Source organism: Aspergillus nidulans, chromosome VI (assembly GCF_000011425.1).
Source record: "Aspergillus nidulans FGSC A4 chromosome VI".
Classification (NCBI taxonomy): domain Eukaryota; kingdom Fungi; phylum Ascomycota; class Eurotiomycetes; order Eurotiales; family Aspergillaceae; genus Aspergillus; species Aspergillus nidulans.
The window spans coordinates 2,241,630-2,258,900 of record NC_066262.1 but is presented as its reverse complement, the minus strand read 5'-3'; the positions used below and the strand labels follow the sequence as shown (position 1 = coordinate 2,258,900).

Below are 17,271 nucleotides of genomic sequence, written 5' to 3'. Positions count from 1 at the left end.
GGGAAAACTCTCCAGGCCCACGGTAGGCGATCGCGGCAGAAAAAGGCGGTCAACCCAGTACCGCTTACAGCATAAGCCCGCGATTGTACAAGTTTCAAGGCTGCTATAGCTAAAGAAGCGAGAATCAATGCCATTATAAGCAAATTCTAGTCTATGATGGAGAAGAGAGCCCAACCAAACGCCTCGTGCTATGCAAAGCCAAGAATTCTATCATCCACTGCATAATGTAGGTTTCTCACTTCTTCCTGAAAGCAACCGCGCGGGGAAGTCGGAAACTCGCGCAGAACATCTGCTTGTTAGGGCTAACCAGTCTCACGTTATGGATAGAAAGCTCCAGCTCTGTGTTTCCAGCTCCTCCAACGCGGTCCTCTACTGTTATCGGGTATTCCAGCCTCTCGGACATGCGCTTGCAGATATCAATATGGTCGTCGACTTCGTTCTCCGAGTGGCCTGAGAAACAGTACACATGGACCATGGGGAGCTGTTCCTTGGTGTGTGGTTCGAACAGTTCCTCGCAACCCGCATAGACGCCAATGAAAGCGTCCAAGAACTCAAGGGCGTTTCCCGGGAGGTTCATCACGTAATGGTGAAAGACTTTCGGACGGGTGTATACTTCTAGAGGTGGCTGGGTCTCTTTCACCTGACCGGAGGCGTCCCTCGTCCGCTTTGTTCTTGGCTGGATGGTCACTGTCACTGGGTCATATTTTTGGAGGGCTCTAGCAGACCACCTGATGAAGCTCCTTCCGTCTTGGTTGAACGGGGTGACAAATTTGAAGACCTTGTTCCTCTTCACGGCATCCTGCATCACCTCGTACCCGTGCGGATTGAGGTCATTGGCCCAGACAAAAATCTTCTTCTTTCCAGCGGGGATTGCAAATGGCCCAACGCCAGCCATCACATCGCATACCATCTCGCCTGGCTTGAATAGGTCCACGAGTCTTTGGTGCTCTGTATGGAGGCGGCTGTTCCAATATACGCGAGAGAAATCAAAGCGGAATTCGCAGTCTTGTTCATGCTGGATAACATTCATATCTGAGTCACCAGCAAGGAGCTCGTAAGGGAACGTCCGGAACTCGCTTTGCGATCCCACATCCTCGGTCTTTCTGATCACGGTGCGAAGCGTTGGGTTCTTGTCCAGGAGGACCTGTGCAATAAGGTGTCGCCACGGGATGAATTGTTCGCGGAGGTTCAGTTGGGCTATTGGTCAGTTCTCCAGAGCAGAAGCACAAGGCGTTTTGCTCGACTTACCAACATGTCCCACCTGCGTAAAGCCCTGCGGAACTTCCTCGAGTAGTTCCTCCGGTAGAACGGCACTAATAATATCGGCTAGCCAAAGTCAGCTTCCATTACTTTTTGTAGCCTCTTGTACTCACAGTGAAGCCAATAGTCGTAGTCCAGCGTCAGATCGAAGGGCCCAACACCAACAACCCCATTATCAACCAACTCGTTAATAGTCGGCGACCATGTCGCAGTATCTGCGGCACGTTAACCAATATCCATACATAACAGCATTCACAGATCATACCATCATGCCTAATGGTCTCCTTAAGCAGTAAGCACTTTTTAACGACATCATCCTGTTTAATGTCCTGGATCGTATTCAAGCGCGGTAATGCGAGAATATCCTTGCTCTGCTCCAACGCCCGTCGCACCCTTGAGATGTCTGAATTCTTGAATATTGTCGCAGCGGAGAGCGGTACCGTTTTTTTGAAGAATGATCGATCCAGAACCCGCATTGCGCGGTTCACGGGGGGTCGAAACATCTCGGGGAGGTCGCTCGGGCGCGGACGTCTGGTGTTGTCCTCAGTACTTTGGGCCATTAAACAGAACTGCAGTTTTTCAAAGAGGTGCTTCTAGGCAAGTTATAATCTTCTGCCTCGTTCGTTTCGTGGTTGGTACCTGCGAACTTGCTGCTGAGGATTTTCTCTTAAGGACCAGGACAACTTATTTTCAACGATCTTATCGCACACGTGATCGACATCAATCATACCTGAATTTGCTCCATGAACCCCTCCGAAATTACGTTGTTCTAAGTGACCACTCTGCGGCTATTAAATTAACCTATACCTTGCGAAAGGCCAGCCTGAATAAAAGCACCATGCTAATGTACCAGGGTATCAAATCCTCAAAGAATATCATTTACTCCCCCATACCGTGCGCTCCATTTGCAGCTGTGACTCCAACGTTGCAATTCTTTCATTCAACCTCACAATCTGCTCATCCTTGTCCTTCAGCGCAGCCCGCGATATGTCCCGTCCCCGCAATACGCCCTTCATCTTCATCTCCTGCCGGTTGAACAACTCTCTTAACTCCTCCCCTGCCCCAGCCGGAACATCACCGCCATGCTTTTCTAGTATCCGCAATACTTGCACCGCAAGGTCAGACGATGTCGCTAGCGGCGACTCCCCAACTCCCGGACCCTGTCCAGCATTTCTATACCGAGCCGGTGAGGGCGTGAGGAACGGCGCTCCTTGATTACTTGGCCCAGTTCCACGCACGGAACCGCCCGGCGTCATTGTACCATATCTTCCCGCACCCTCATCGTCAACCGATCTCTTCCTCTTTGCCGGACTGGTCACGTCTGCCGTCTGCGGTGCCTTGCGCGCCGGAGGTCCGAATTGCGGCTGTCGGAGTGGCTGGCTGCTTTCAATTACTTTCTCCATTTCATCCTGCAGCCCGTCGCTCCAGTCGAATTCATCTGTGTCTTCAGCCATCATGCGAGCTTTGGCGCTCGCGCTTGCGCTTGCTGGTGTGTTATCCACTCGCGACCTTTTGTAGTCCCTGTAGCCGGTTCGCGGCGTTAATAGACCCTCTGCGCTTCCTTGGGCAGAGGCAGTCTTTGAGGATGGAGTGTGCGGTGTTGGGCTTGGAGACGAGGATCCAGAAGGAACTGCTTCGGTGCGCGAGTTCGATAGGAGCACTAGCTTCTCGCGGGCCTCAGCGTCACTAGTCCACAGAAAGAACTTGCATCGGTGTTGCTGGTCTTTCTGGCAGGTGTAAACTGGTCAAGGATGTCGTTAGCTTCTAAGTCTGTGGTACACATCGCCGCCTGTCAAGGTAGGTAATGTAGGGATTAGTTGTGCGTAAATAGATAATGAGAGGAAGTAGGTAGAAATACACCACCGCCCATGGTTTACTCCATGATTCCTCGTCTGCAGCTTCAGAGCTGGTGGTCGCTCGGGACAGTTGCATCGCCATATACCATCCAGTAGGAGACCCCGCGTAGGTACGGCGGTGCGAGGGGAGGCCGGTGTCCCTCCACCATGACAAGGTTTATGGGGAGATATCATCAACTCTGATGAATGACGATGACAGGATCAACAATATCCAAGACAATAGATAAATAGTGGAACGAAGAACTGAACTTACGGTGCCACTTGATCGCGCGACAGTGAAAGATGTCGATGGTCGCTATGGAAACTATCGAGTTGAGGCGGTCGGCGCTTGAACCACGAATTGTGCGGGCTCTATTTCAATATCGCAAAGATATCCTTCCAGTTCTAGTATTAAGAATTCGACAGTGAGCTCACTTGAGAACGCCTCTGGCTGTTATTCAAGGGTCATCATGCCTACCGCGCCAAGCATCAGCATGATGGCATTTAGGCTCACCTAGCTTATGAACATAATCTCGCGAAGGCCTGAAATTACTGAAACTACTGATAGGCGCGAAATGCGACGTCAAATGCCCTCCATTGATTTCTATAGGAATATAATGCCATGCAACCAGATGTTGTATGCCCTAGTCTACTCTAGCCTGCAATGCAAATACTGTAAAAGCGAGCCGAAACAACAAACTTCGCAACTTCAAGATGTATATGAATAGATGCAGTGGGTATCGCAACAGAACGAACGAAACGAAATGGCGACCTCAGTCCGCCAACACCTGGCGGAGCAGAACACCAAACGAGTCGGACAGCTTGAGGATCTCGTGAACTTCCGGTTTGACGGGCTCTCCGGCTGTACGGCGCAAGTGGTCCTGTTGCCGGGACCGTCGTTTTCGTTCAACAGCTATCGGGTCTAATTCTTCTGCCTCGTCTTCGGCGTCGATGTCATCGGAGTGATCAGAATCCTCGTCGGAAATGGCGAGATGTTCAAGGTCGGCCTGTTTCTTGTTAGTTTATCTGTGACTTACTTTAAAGGTCCTATACATACCTCATCCAAACCAAAGTCGCTCGATTTGAACTTGGTCTGGAATGGAGAACTAGCCGTTCCTTCAGCGGCCATCTTCTGGCGAGTCTTGTTGAGGTGCCACTGCTTGCGATCCTCATGCCACTTTATGAGTTTATCTATCTCCTCACGAGCGAGGGCTGGGTCAATCTGACCCATGTCCTTGGCACCGCTAAACAGCGCGTTCATGTCGAGTTTGCCGCCTTTTGGCCCGTTACGCAGGAATTGAAGAATATCTTCAATCCATGCCATCAGGGACCCAAACAGTCCGTTATCGTGCAGGTGGACCTCGTGGACGAACTTGTAGAGACTACTCTGGTGCCGTTCGCAGAGATCAATAAAGGCTTGAACAGTTTGGTTTGGGTCGGCGGAAATATCCTGCCTCTGGCACTTTTCAATCACAGCGATTGCGTCGTCAGCAAACTTGGCGAAATCGGTGATACTGCTGTAAACATTCGCTGACTTGTACACTCGAACCAAAGGCTCATAGAAGATGGTGAAAAGATCGCGGAACAGTTGGAGCGTCACTGGTTCTTCGATGATGCTGAGCATCTTCGCCTTGTCTGTCTGTCGCGTGTATAGTTTGAGCAACTGCTTCACATTAGCGAACCACTGCGCGCCCTCCCGCATTTCCTCGTCCACATTTTCTACAGCGTGATTCCAGGCGACGTATGAATTAAAGACCTTGCCAATTTGCTCGGTCGACAGCTCAAATGGCAGATAATCTGATCGCAGAATAGCCACAGCAACGTCCACATCGTCCTCGGCAGCCTCAAGACGAATCTCGTTCTTGATAGCCTCGTCTGCCTCGGTGAACGCTTTCAGCTTCTGCGAGATGATAGGATCGTCAACTTTAGCAGCCATGGCATCGATCGATCGCTGGAATCCTTTAATGCCATCATGCAATGTCATGGAGAATATTCGCTGCAGAAGAGACCGGGAGCCGAAAGGCTGGGCAAGGAAGAGGTCCAAAACGCCAGTCATTACAGCGGCGGGGTTGGCGATGCGGATCACATTCTTTAACAAGGTATAGGGCACTAAGGAGTGAATCCGTTTGGCCTGCGCGAAGAGCTCTGCCGAATTGTCTTCGGCCAGGAAAAGATGGTACAGAGTAGCCGCAACCCTAATCAGTTAGCAGAGGCAACGTGATAGTTTGACAGGATCACGTACTCAATGCGCAACCATTCCGCAAACTTCTGATATTGAGGGCTCAAATCTTCAACCGTCGGTTTCTCTCGGATCTCGGCAAAAAGCTTTGTCAACCCATCTGACAACGTATGTTAGCGTGGTTATGCCCCCTGGCCAGGTTCCTGGAGACCTGGACTTACTGCTTTCTACAATATCTCGACGGAATTTTTCCATATACACATCCAGCTCTGCCGCCCGTTCACGGGCAATCTCGTAGAATCGCTTTTGCTCCTCAATCCTGATAGCGTCGACTTCCTTCCGTCGTTCCATGTCACGCGTCTCTTCCTGCCCAGGAACAAACGGGTCTGCAGTAAGGAATTCTTCTAAAGCTTTTGACTCGGCTATCCGCTTGTTCTGTAGAAGTGTACGAAGGAACGCGCGAAGCGAAATCCGCTGCTCTTCTCGGTAGAGCACAGTTTCTCTAGGTACCTCCGCAGACGATCTAGGAGACTTTCTTACTGAGCTCCTTGATCTTGAACGCGTGCGTTGAACAATATCCGACGGAGCCAGACTGTTGCGGGATAAACGAGTCTCCTCTGGAGGCCCAATATCCTGGGTCGAGACGGACGAGAGAGACGACTCATCGTCTTCCGCGGTGCTACCGCCCCAGAGTGTTGATGCTGTTGATGATTTGTTCTTTCGTGGGAGGGGCGGCACCGCCCTGCCCGGTATCTCGGTGTGCAACCTCTTTTGAAGTTTGACAAACTCGCCGAACCGTCGAGCTACAAAGATATCTGGCTGACCGTTCCGTCTTACGCGGATGATAAATTCCTGCCGATTATTAGTTTGATGTATTAGTCCAGGGTATACTAGACATACCGCATGTTGATGATGTCGAACCGTCCGCCGTACGGATGTTACCCGCACAGCAGCCACATTGATATCCCAGCCATTAATCGCATTCCCCTCCGGCATATTGACAAGAAGCCCCTTCTCATTAGCACCACGGTCAACTACCTCCATTTCCGAAAACTGGATACGCTCCTCATAGCCAGATGCGGTGGGGATACCGGAAACCATCATCAGCTCGACGAGTTTCTCGCACTTTCGGGCCAACTTTCTTCGCTTCGTCTCCTCCAGTCGGTCTTCAGAGGACGAAACATTCTTGTTCGCAAATGATTCGAGAAACTGTGTCCAGATTGTCAGCTCCGCCGGTTCTGTCGAGAGAGGCAAAAACACGGCACGCACCACTTGCAGCTTGTCCTGCCAAAATTCTTTCTCCCGTGCCTGATCTAAGAATGGGAAATTTCGAACATGGTGAACGAATATATATCGAAGGATTGGAAGCTCAGAATCGATAGGCGCGACTTCTCCGAAATCCGACTTGAAGGGAGCGCCAAAGCGCCGAAGGGCGGTTGGGGAGTTTAGTTCGGAGATCTCTTTTTGGACCTGGCGGGCGATGAGTTCGCGCTTGAGATCTGTCACAGTCAGCAACCCCTCTCGACAACTTGTATATTGAGGGACCGACAGTGTTCTTGCTTTCCAGTCAGGACTGGCTTATAGCCAAGGTCGCCATCTTGGCGAGGGGTAGGCGAGTCGACAACTCCGTTGGTCGCGTGCATAGTGCGCAATTGACCGGCCAGGTGGATATTCTGAAGAGAAAGAGAGCCCCCAACTATGGGGGCTTGGGTACTTATGAAGTAAGCTGACCGAGCAGAACCCCAAAAATTCCCGATAAAGAGATCCGCGGTGGATTAAGCAGAAAGCGCGTAATGATCGAGGCTAAGCACAGGGTCGGCTGCGTCTGGATCAAGCCGAAGGACGGAATCCGTCTGCCTATTTAGCGTGGGCGTTGCAAATGACGTCTGCGGTCGGGCAAACCTTAGTTGTTTTAGGCGCTCTGTATAAGGTGTGTTCTTGATTTCCAATATTAGCTGAAAATATAATAGAGATACTATTGAATCATAAAGTCGAAGAAAGAAACGAGGGTGAAGCTTGAAGAGAAGTCAGGAGAGGACCAAAGGAAAAGCAAAAGGAGATGACGAACAATCTGGAGTCCCAAACGGGCCCCGGGGATTGGCGTCACTCATCCTTTCTTGATCTCCATACTATTAACTTGGCCCATCTAATAGCGTCCGCCAACCAAAAGTCTGCATCTTCTATAATTATCCTCATTATGATGACTTCCAGCTCTTCAGAGAGCCCAGTTTTCACGCAGTACCCTAGTCTCAGCCCTGTAGCCCCGCTGAGGTGACAAAAACGATCGACAAGACATCAACGACGCATTCACACTTCTTGTCCTGACCAATTGCCACACACAATCCAGATGGGCGAATCGTTAAGTGATTATTCCACTGCATCACACCAGCTTGGCAGAGACTCACTCTGAGTTTAACAATAGGCATCCAAATTTCAGGACGGACTCATCGTGGTAGCCACGGATCTGGTCCGCAACTCTACAGCACAACTCTCTCCACTGGAAGGTTACCAGACGCTGGCTAACGAGGCATTGCAGAGCTACCCATTCCCTACTGGGCTGTAGGATCTCCTCTCGCCCCTTCTTCGGCACGAATGCGAAAATGCCCACAAGCAGAGCATGGGCAGAGCATGGCTTGACCCTAGCCAGCAATCGGGCACGCCTTTGCTCCCTGCCGTTCGTGGGTTGTGGGTCGCACGTCGAGATGCACCGCCACTATCTTGGAGAGTGGATTCGATACAGTCCTCGGATGCTCTACATTCGGATAAAGAGGAGGTATTGGCAGAACGGCAATAGGCTGCCAAAAGTCGATTGCTGCTGTGTCTGAGATGTTTGCTGCTGAAATCCGCTGTGATCATGCGACTGTGCTAAAAGCGTTAATGATCGAAAGTCTTTCGAGATATACTCTGAATAGAACAAAGTTGCTGATGCTACTGGGTACGTAGCGATCAGCACGGAATCGAGGGTCAGAACGATTCCGTGGAGTACATTCGGTCGTTCATAATTGGACCTGCATTTCCTAATTCTGGTAGTACCTAAAGTAATAGGTACCCAGGGGAATATATAAGACCTTGACATTCGTATATTCAATACTCAGTGAGAAGCGTGTCATTCCCAAAAAGGCATCGATAAGCAAACAGGTGTGGCTGTGGCTATCGTCTCCGCCGAGTCTCGGTCCTCCGCCTCGTGTCTCCGCATCGCTGGCTCCATCATCGTCGCGTCGTTCTCACTTCTACATTCCAGATTCTCGCCTGAGATGGATCTATTGGTCTGAATCTTCTTTCCTTACACTAATGTCCTGTAGGGCGTGTTTTGCGCTTCTACCCCTTGCTTTCCCTCGTCGAACACCGTCCCCGACCTACGAGCACCCTCCCTTGACCTACGTCGTTCATTGATGTCAGATCGGTCAGATTCACAACTCTCTTTTAAAGTTTAATCCACTCGTCGAGTCTGCGCATTCAAAGAAATATTATGAGGAGCTCTGAAGATCGCGAGGACTCGGAGTTGCTTCCGGCAAATCGTCCTCGTTCCCCGTCCAGAAGCTCTTATGACTCGGATGACTCTGGATTATCCGTCGATTCCATTCTCGAAGAACAAAAGTATAATGCCGCGACGAACGAGACATTGGGGCTTCCCCAAGAAATGAGATATCACGATGAGGAGGGCGGAGAAGCTGGGTCTAATGAAGCCCTTCATACGAAGGCTTCCAGCAGTCGTTCGCGACGGCTTCTCTGGTTGGTGGTCTTACTATGCTGTGGGGGCTGGGTAGTGGCATTTGTGTTGTTTATAACACAAGGGCGCGCGGATTATCGAACTGCGACAGACGAGCTGCAGTCGGATAACTCTGGCTCGTTCTCAGACGGTACAAGCTCGGGGAAACCTCTGACCTTACAACAAGTGCTTTCGGGAGTATTCTTGCCTCGAGGTCATGCGATCTCCTGGGTTGCTGGTCCTGATGGTGAAGATGGGCTGTTGATAGAAAGGGGAGAGGATGATGAAGCGGGTTACCTGCGTATTAATGACATTCGCCAGGATGGCAAAGTCAACCGGGTACTAATGCAGAAACCTACCGTGGGAGTTGATGGGAGGACGATTAAGCCAAGTGCCACGCGGCCTAGTCCTGATCTGAAGAAAGTCTTGATTATATCCAATCAAGAGAAGAACTGGAGGCACTCCTTCACCGCGAGTTATTGGATTTTCGATGTAGAGACTCAGACTGCCGAACCTTTGGACCCCAACAACATTGATGGCCGAGTACAGCTTGCTCTTTGGTCTCCCAAATCTGACGCCATTGCCTTTGTTCGAGACAACAATTTGTACTTAAGGAAGCTTTCTTCCGAACGCGTTGTACCCATTACCAAGGACGGTGGGGAACAGCTATTCTACGGTGTTCCCGACTGGGTATATGAAGAAGAAGTCTTCTCGGGAAACAGTGTCACCTGGTGGTCTGAAGATGGTTCTCAAATCGCCTTCATCAGGACGAATGAGTCGGCGGTACCCGAATTTCCCGTTCAATATTTCCTATCTCGACCGTCAGGAAAGAAGCCACAGCCAGGGTTAGAGAACTATCCGGAAGTAAGAGAAATCAAGTATCCAAAGGCTGGCGCGCCCAATCCGTTCGTTAATCTGCAATTTTATGACGTCGAGCAAGGTGAAGTCTTCTCCGTTGATACGCCCGACGACTTTGATGATGACGATCGGCTTATCATTGAGGTGATATGGGCTGCTAAGGGCAAGGTCCTTGTCCGGACAACGAATAGAGAAAGCGACATTTTGAAAGTGTTCTTGGTTGACACTGAATCAAGAGAAAGCAAGCTTATCAGGATCCAAGATATTTCCGAGCTTGACGGTGGTTGGGTTGAGCCTACACAGTCCGTGAGGTTCATCCCTGCCGACCCAGATAAGGGCCGACCATTTGATGGATATCTTGACACTGTGGTTCATGAGGGATACGACCATCTGGCTTACTTTACCCCTCTCGATAATCCAGAGCCCATCATGCTCACTTCTGGCGAATGGGAAGTTGTGGACGCGCCTACTGCTGTAGACCTGACTCGTGGTCTGGTGTATTTCATCGCTACTAAAGAAGCGCCGACTGAACGCCATCTATACCGTGTCCGCTTAGATGGGTCTGATCTCACGCCGTTGACTGACACGTCTCAACCCGGCTATTACAGTGTCTCGTTCTCGGATGGTGCTGGATATGCATTGCTTAGTTACCAGGGTCCTTCCATTCCCTGGCAATCTATCATCAGCACCGAAGGTGAAAAGACAACAACACTCAGAATTATCGAGGACAACACAGATTTGTCAAAGTTGGTGGCTCAATACGCTTTACCAACAGAGAACTACCAGAACATCACCATTGATGGCTTCACGCTGCAAGTCGTCGAGCGACGTCCACCCCACTTTAACCCAGCGCGAAAGTACCCTGTTCTATTCCACCTATACGGAGGCCCAGGGTCTCAAACTGTGGACCGCCGTTTCAATGTAGATTTCCAGTCATATGTCGCAGCAAGTCTTGGCTACATTGTTGTCACCGTTGACGGGAGAGGCACCGGCTTCATCGGTCGAGCAGCACGCTGTATCATCCGTGGCAACATCGGGCACTACGAAGCCATTGATCAAATTGCCACGGCCAAAAATTGGGCACAAAAGCCGTACGTCGACGAGTCCCGAATGGCGATCTGGGGCTGGAGCTACGGCGGCTTTATGACGTTGAAGACTCTCGAACAAGACGCCGGCGAGACATTTCAGTACGGAATGGCTGTTGCGCCTGTCACAGACTGGCGGTTCTATGGTAAGGCGCTCAAACCCACCCATTTCCTACTTGGACCATGTATAGTCAACTAACCCAAAGCCCAATAGATTCCGTCTACACAGAACGCTACATGCACACCCCGCAGCACAACCCAACAGGCTATGACAACACCAGCATATCGGACATGGCCGCCCTTCATAACAATGTCCGCTTCCTTGTCATCCACGGTGCCTCAGACGACAACGTCCATATCCAAAACACGCTCACCCTAATTGATAAGCTGGATCTCGCGAGCGTCCAGAACTATGATGTGCATTTCTACCCTGACTCCGACCATAGCATCTTCTTTCACAATGCCCATACTATGGTTTATGAACGTATGTCACCAATTTTCTATCCATAACAACCCCTGCCCTTAACGGGTTCAAGACTTCAGCTAATGGTTGATTGTAAACTAGGCCTTGCAAGCTGGCTTGTCAACGCGTTCAATGGCGAGTGGCATCGGACAGCAAACCCCGTTCCAGACGAGTCGATGTTGAGGCGGCTTGCGAAGAGGGTTTGGCCTGGTTTTGCGCATTGATTTGCTAAATATTGGAATAGGATATCTAAACGTGTATATGAGTATGAAGCCGGACAACCTTTAAGCTTTGCTTTAACAGTGATCGTTTTTTACGAAGGCGTTCTTTAGGAAGCGTTTCATGTTTGTTCTTAATCTTTTCAAAACAAATGCGTAACACACGCGGTCTATATGATCGGCAAAGTCCCTAAGAGAGCACTATCCTCATGGCTTGAACATCGAGAAATAACTATGTGCACCCTCCAGCCTCAAGAATGCTGTGTATCATCTTGTTGTGGCTGATTGAATGCCGCTACTTTAAGGGCTGCTCCCTCACTCATACACACTCATGAGATGTTCTTTGTGATCCGGACAAGGAGGAAACCACCTGAGTCAGATCCATCACACTTATACAGACGGAGTACACGGTATCCCTCCTGCAAACGGGTCAGTCTAATGCAGGCCCATGAAGCCAACGAGTCGAATCCGATTTCGTCATCCTTAACCTTGAATCTGCAGCATAGTCAGTAAAATAGTCAAGCCATATTGCAAGTGCAACAACGAACCTGACAAACGTCAGCTCTTCCACTACACCAGGCAGCGTCGGGAACTGCAGAATCTGTGATCCGAAATCCGGGTTGACGCCCTCCCCGGCCTTAGTGACGCGCTTGTAGCTCGTCTTCTCAGAATCCGTGCTGTCATCGCCCTTGAGCCCAGGGTTCGCCGCATCCTCCGGTGTCTCCACATGCACATAACAAGCCACATAAGGGCGGAATCCCTTCTCGTTCTTGTCTCCCGGTGGTAGTGTGAGGTCCTGACCTGCTAGAACCTCAATTGAGAGGTCGACAGTCCGACGAGGAATAGGCGCAGACTCTGGTTCCGTGCTTCGATAGCCCTGGGGTTTGAGGATCCAACCCTGTTCGCCTGCAAACATTCCCTGGTTTAGCATCATGCCTTTGTCGGAGTTCTGCCAGTTCAGGGCTACGATTTGGGCACCGCGGCGCCAGAAGAAGGTAGGATCGAGATTGGAGGAGTTAACGCGGAGACCATAGGGATAAACGCGCATAAAATACTTGCGGTTGTGCTCAAATAGCTCCTTGCCGTATTTCTCGTCGGCTTGGCGGGCAGCTCGCTCGGAGAGAGAGAACACGTGGCCGGGAACTTTGGCCTCTGGTTAGGGTTAGTATGGAGTTTAGAGTCAAATAGAGGGATGCCGTACCGGGTTGGCTGAACTGCTTGAAACTAAAGCCCTTGGTGAAGATCGCATGTCTGCTAAGAGAATGGAGGATCTTCGACGGTTTCTGGGCTGCTTGTGAGGCGGACTGGGATGATGCACCGGCTGATTTGGTTGGGGCCAGCTGCTCCAGGTCGTCTGTACGGTCATCTACATCCTCGGCGTTTTCAGCCGAGGGCGAGACCCATTTGACCTTTACCAAGATCTTTCGTTTCAAATCCCTAAGCGGTGGTGGCGTCTCCATGGCCTCCATCTCCGGTGTGACTTGAATGAGCATCCCATCAAAAGCATCCTCCATGATCTCCACCATGGTCTCTTGCTGCTCGAGTGACGCATGTACTTCCAGACTCACAATAACAGGCAGGTCGCTGACGATGAACGCACTATCGCGGATCGCGTAACACACTTCTCGGAATGTAGTTCCCTTCGTAAGCGTGTGGCCATGGAGCACCTTGGGCTCCAGTCGTATCGGCCCTACCTTCGCAGGTTCGGCAACTTTGCCATCATCCGCAGCTGGCTCGCTAGATGGCGACTTCCGCCCGAAAATGCTAACCTAACTTGGATTTAACCGTCTTCTTTCTTTTCGGTACCTTCGGCTTGTCTTTGCTTTTCTCGTCATCGGAGCTTGAGCTGCTGCTACTTGTACCGTCGTCATCGCTATCAGAATCAGGCTCTCCATCCCAGACGTCAATTTCAACACATCTGCATCCACCTAGAAGTACCTGCTCTGATTAGCGGTTTCATTCTCGAATACCTGAACCATACCAAGACCCACATCGGTATAAGCTTTCGCCGCCGCATCACTGTACAGTTGATTCCCTGTCAAGTATGTGTTATGGCTCGAGGAGATAAAATAATCTGTAATCGGTGCAGAGTCATCTGGCGGGCCGGCAGGACGTAACGCAGATGCGGAAGGACTAGCCATGTAGGCGTGAAACGCCGCTAGAGAGCTGAGTGGGTTGTTGTCCTTCGGGTCTTGATCATCGCGTTGGATGTCCCTACTGAAATTCGAGCTTTCCGTAGTCAATGATTGGTATATCTGGTCCAGTCGAGTCTTGAAGGGGCCCGAGAATCCCGTAATAGGCTTCGTTGCCGGAGCCTGGGACGAAGGATCTATGGCAATTTGACCCGTTCGCTCGGTTATCTCGCTGACAGCGGCCATGACTGTCAGTATGATCGGTCTAGGAAGGGGGCCACTCTTAGCTAGATCGACTTCCTGCACGATGGACAAGTTCAGCGATTAGTTGTCTGGGTTTAGTCGTAGCTGCGGCCGGGTGCTGAGAGCCCGCTATACGACAGTTGGGTAGAAGTAGAACGTTGCGACTTGTCGCAGGAGAACGGTGAGAGGTGGATGAAAGAGAAATAAAGGACAAAGGGAAGTTGAGACAGCTGAAGCTTGAAGGGCCAGTTGGTCGCTCCACTTATGGCGCGTGCATGGCTCGGCATGGGCCGTGGCCGCCTGAGGTCGCCAGATGATCATCCTGGGAGGGGCAGCCAAATGAAACGGATTGGTATGTTTATTGTACACCTTCATTGTACTCGAAGTAGTTCATAGTGGCTCATTGAGCTGGAGTAAACGTTTCTGGGCGAAAACGGTGGTGAGATACAAGTGGGGGTACCCTTCCTCTGCGGGGTACTGTGAAGCTATTCAGACCCACATTGTGATCGGTCGCTCTTTTGACATAAAACAGTAAACAACCATCAAAAAAGACGCAGCATAGAATATAAGCATACGAGGTAGCTAAGACGGATAATAAGTCTTAGTTGTGTGTCCAGTGGCTGATCAATTGGCTCCCCGCTCATCCGTCTTAAACCGGGAGCCTATCAGCAAACCGCTACCGGTATATATATTTGGCGATGGCAAGGCAGTGACTCATTGGAGATGACCCTCCCTCCTCAAGTCTGAAGCTGCATGCAACTGACCATTGTCTGCCATGGCAAAACAAGTCCCAGTGCACTTTTTTGACATCTTGTCAACCCTTCCCGGTACGCTCTTTGCCTCAGTCTTCCGCTAGTCAAGCTGACATTCACCAGGACCGTGCAAAGCATGGTCGCCCAACACATACAAGACGCGCCTCATCTTGAACTACAAGGGTATCCCATACACGCAGACCTATGTTTCTTATCCAGATATCGCGCCCCTGCTTAAAGGGCTATCTGTTCCGCCTCACCCGAAGGGAACTGCGCCTTTCGACTACACTCTTCCCGCCATCTGCCATCCCTCCGTGAAGTCTACACCGTCAGGAGCCATGAACGACTCTCTCCCTATCGCTCGTCACCTGGAAGAGCACTTCCCGGAGCGACCCATCTTCCCGTCAGGTGACGCCAGCTATGCCCTGGCGGTTGCGATAAACAAACTCATGGGCCGTGTTGGCTTTGCGGCGTATAGGCTCGTGATTGTCCCTATCGCGGACATCCTCGACCCGCGTGGGAAAGAGTACTATCACCGAACGCGCTCGGAGAAGTGGGGTATGCCTTTTGAGGAGATTCGCCCAACGGATGAGAAGCAGTGTCAGGAGATGTTAGAGACGGCGAAGACGGAGAAGGCGACCATAGTGCAGATGCTCAAAGGCAAGACAGGAAAGACGGGTCCCTTTTTTGAGGGCGAAAAAGCTGGATATGCTGATTTTCTAGTGATGGCATTTCTGGTCTGGTTCAAGACTGCGGATGAGAAGGTCTGGAAGGCGCTAGTCGAGTTGGGAGATGGCGAGGTCAAGGCCCTCTGGGACGCCTGTTATCAATGGGTGGAAGGACAAGGTGAGAATAAGGACTGGAAGATTGATCAGTAGGCTTTATGCAGTAGCTTGATAAAGAAGGGCAAATCCGGGAACCAGTGGAATTCATTCGCCGCTTGTCTGAGAATTGAAAATGAGTACAAAAGTCATAGAATACATGGTAAAGCGGCCAGCTAAAATGTGCACACAGCTACCGGAACACTCGTATAAGAACAATGCTTCCTGAACCGAACACGCCAGAGAAGAAGACAATCAAAGGCCGCTCAAGAAGTTGGCTTCTCTAATGGCCTTCCTCCGCGCCTCCCTAGCACTCTTCGTAATCTCAGACCGCTTCTCCTGACTTTCCGCCGCCTTCTGCAGCAAATCTTCTGAGGGCTCTCCATTACGGTTGTAGTGGGCCGGCGTAATATCCGTGGCCTGATGGTGAAGGGGAATCTGAACCGGTAATGTTGCGGCACGAGCGGCCATCTTCTTCTCATAACGCTTGCGCTGCTTCTTGTTAAGAGCTAAAGGAGTGTAAGTCAGCATTTCGAGGCCACGTCCTTTGAAAATCGAGATACATACTGCTTGGATCCACGCCGCCCTTCTTGGCTTCCTTGTTGGTGCTATCCAGCAATGACCACAACCAATCGGGGTACTCGGAGTCCTCCAGAGCCACAACCTCTGGTTTGTTCTTGAAGTAGTTGAGGCCTGCTAGAGGCGTTCCGGCAGGGCAGGAGCTTGGGGGACGCTCGACTGGCTTGGTAGCTTTTGTGGGGTTCACATCAATATGGACGCCCTCCGGGGTGCTCAAGGGCTGCGAGACGCCAGGGGTTGCTGAGGAGATTGCGGACGGGATGGTAATGTCGTCGCCAATAGGCTGTCGGGGCTTTGGAGGTGGAGGTGTAGCCGATACCGTAGGCCTTCCATCGCTGTAGCTGCGAAACTGGACTCGTTGACTGATGCTCAACGGGGTTGTGAAAGTCTGGGGCTGGAGTCGGGTCAGGATGCTCGACCGGCAGCGTTGACAAATCATTTTCATGGCGAAATGTGAAGTTGCTGATGCAGAAAATGATAGTATGGAGCCACGGCACAGGCTTTCAATCGTTGCTACACAATGCTAAGATTAAAACAATGTCGCGACTGGCAAATCTCAAGAATCTGCGGACGAAATTGGTGCCAAGCCGGAGGTTTGCACGTGACTGTATGCAGGTATGCTCGTCACGTGGTGACCTACATGTGTCGTTTGGTTTGGTTTGGTTTGGTTTTGTTTGTTTTGTTTTTATTATTTAACGTCACTCGGCGGATCACGGGGCCCACGTGATCTGCGGCCTCCTAGGGGGCATCTGGACGTGCTACCTAAACAGAACTGCCTAGGAGCTAGCTAGATACAGGTTTGAAGCAGCAACTATGGACAATATATATTGGAAACAAGCAGAAGAAGCACCTGGTACTGCCCTGGCCAGGTCTTTGAGGGCAGATGCCTGTTTTGACTACCTATAGATTGGGGGGAGGGGCTGGACCCTTTATCCAGGTAGATGTGTGGACTGTTGCACTATCAAGCACTCCGGCGGGCCCAGTTCGGGCATATATCCTTGAAGAAGGATGATTCTTGTATAATGTGGCTGAATTCTTCAGCCCTGGTAGCTGTACTTAAGAGCCAGTCTATTATTTTTGACGGGCTGTCCCTTATATATCTCCATCTATCTTTCCAGCGCTTTCTGGTATATGGGC

At 50.8% G+C, this 17,271-nt stretch overlaps 7 protein-coding genes across 7 annotated transcripts, besides 1 other annotated feature; 2 read left to right on the top strand and 5 right to left on the bottom strand.

Annotated features, from left to right (window-relative positions):
* Positions 1–17,271: part of a sequence feature (contig 1.51 915..1114266(-1)) that runs on past both edges of the window.
* Positions 236–1,900, bottom strand: trm5 (tRNA (guanine) methyltransferase; the record flags this gene model as incomplete). The annotated part of the gene is made up of 4 exons (XM_050612588.1): positions 1,526–1,900; positions 1,374–1,475; positions 1,249–1,326; positions 236–1,197 (listed from the first exon to the last, which is right to left on the bottom strand). The coding sequence occupies exons 1-4, from the start codon at positions 1,818–1,820 to the stop codon at positions 236–238; spliced, it is 1,437 nt and encodes a 478-aa protein (XP_050468496.1). The 5' UTR covers positions 1,821–1,900.
* On the bottom strand, positions 2,136–3,198 carry ANIA_10360 (uncharacterized protein; the record flags this gene model as incomplete). Its single annotated transcript, XM_050612587.1, has 2 exons — positions 2,136–3,001; positions 3,138–3,198. The coding sequence occupies 2 exons, from the start codon at positions 3,196–3,198 to the stop codon at positions 2,136–2,138; spliced, it is 927 nt and encodes a 308-aa protein (XP_050468495.1).
* ANIA_10350 (uncharacterized protein) lies at positions 3,674–6,934 on the bottom strand. Its single transcript, XM_050612586.1, has 7 exons — positions 6,824–6,934; positions 6,544–6,773; positions 6,175–6,483; positions 5,496–6,126; positions 5,338–5,434; positions 4,153–5,290; positions 3,674–4,102 (listed from the first exon to the last, which is right to left on the bottom strand). Exons 1-7 carry the CDS (start codon positions 6,915–6,917, stop codon positions 3,869–3,871), a joined length of 2,733 nt encoding a protein of 910 aa, XP_050468494.1. The 5' UTR covers positions 6,918–6,934; the 3' UTR covers positions 3,674–3,868.
* On the top strand, positions 8,744–11,804 carry dapB (protein ste13; the record flags this gene model as incomplete). Its single annotated transcript, XM_050612585.1, has 3 exons — positions 8,744–11,072; positions 11,141–11,410; positions 11,492–11,804. 3 exons carry the CDS (start codon positions 8,744–8,746, stop codon positions 11,611–11,613), a joined length of 2,721 nt encoding a protein of 906 aa, XP_050468493.1. The 3' UTR covers positions 11,614–11,804.
* Positions 11,791–14,164, bottom strand: ANIA_02947 (putative phosphoinositide-specific phospholipase C). Its single transcript, XM_050612584.1, has 5 exons — positions 13,599–14,164; positions 13,510–13,545; positions 12,809–13,280; positions 12,156–12,759; positions 11,791–12,102 (listed from the first exon to the last, which is right to left on the bottom strand). The coding sequence occupies exons 1-5, from the start codon at positions 13,983–13,985 to the stop codon at positions 11,937–11,939; spliced, it is 1,665 nt and encodes a 554-aa protein (XP_050468492.1). The 5' UTR covers positions 13,986–14,164; the 3' UTR covers positions 11,791–11,936.
* Positions 14,758–15,612, top strand: ANIA_02948 (glutathione S-transferase family protein; the record flags this gene model as incomplete). The annotated part of the gene is made up of 2 exons (XM_655460.1): positions 14,758–14,809; positions 14,858–15,612. The coding sequence occupies 2 exons, from the start codon at positions 14,758–14,760 to the stop codon at positions 15,610–15,612; spliced, it is 807 nt and encodes a 268-aa protein (XP_660552.1).
* ANIA_02949 (mitochondrial 54S ribosomal protein YmL37) lies at positions 15,672–16,632 on the bottom strand. Its single transcript, XM_655461.2, has 2 exons — positions 16,123–16,632; positions 15,672–16,064 (listed from the first exon to the last, which is right to left on the bottom strand). The coding sequence occupies exons 1-2, from the start codon at positions 16,577–16,579 to the stop codon at positions 15,811–15,813; spliced, it is 711 nt and encodes a 236-aa protein (XP_660553.1). The 5' UTR covers positions 16,580–16,632; the 3' UTR covers positions 15,672–15,810.

Coding starts and splice junctions, on each gene's coding strand:
- ANIA_10350 (XM_050612586.1), bottom strand. CDS start 6,917: ATGCACGCGACCAACGGAGTTGTCGACTCGCCTACCCCTCGCCAAGAT. Junction 6,774..6,823: donor GACTGGAAAGCAAGAACACT/GTCGGTCCCTCA, acceptor TGACTGTGACAG/ATCTCAAGCGCGAACTCATC. Junction 5,435..5,495: donor TCGAGATATTGTAGAAAGCA/GTAAGTCCAGGT, acceptor ATACGTTGTCAG/ATGGGTTGACAAAGCTTTTT.
- ANIA_02947 (XM_050612584.1), bottom strand. CDS start 13,985: ATGGCCGCTGTCAGCGAGATAACCGAGCGAACGGGTCAAATTGCCATA. Junction 13,281..13,509: donor GCAGATGTGTTGAAATTGAC/GTCTGGGATGGA, acceptor ATACGACTGGAG/CCCAAGGTGCTCCATGGCCA. Junction 12,103..12,155: donor GAAGAGCTGACGTTTGTCAG/GTTCGTTGTTGC, acceptor ACTATGCTGCAG/ATTCAAGGTTAAGGATGACG.
- ANIA_02949 (XM_655461.2), bottom strand. CDS start 16,579: ATGAAAATGATTTGTCAACGCTGCCGGTCGAGCATCCTGACCCGACTC. Junction 16,065..16,122: donor GGGCGGCGTGGATCCAAGCA/GTATGTATCTCG, acceptor ACACTCCTTTAG/CTCTTAACAAGAAGCAGCGC.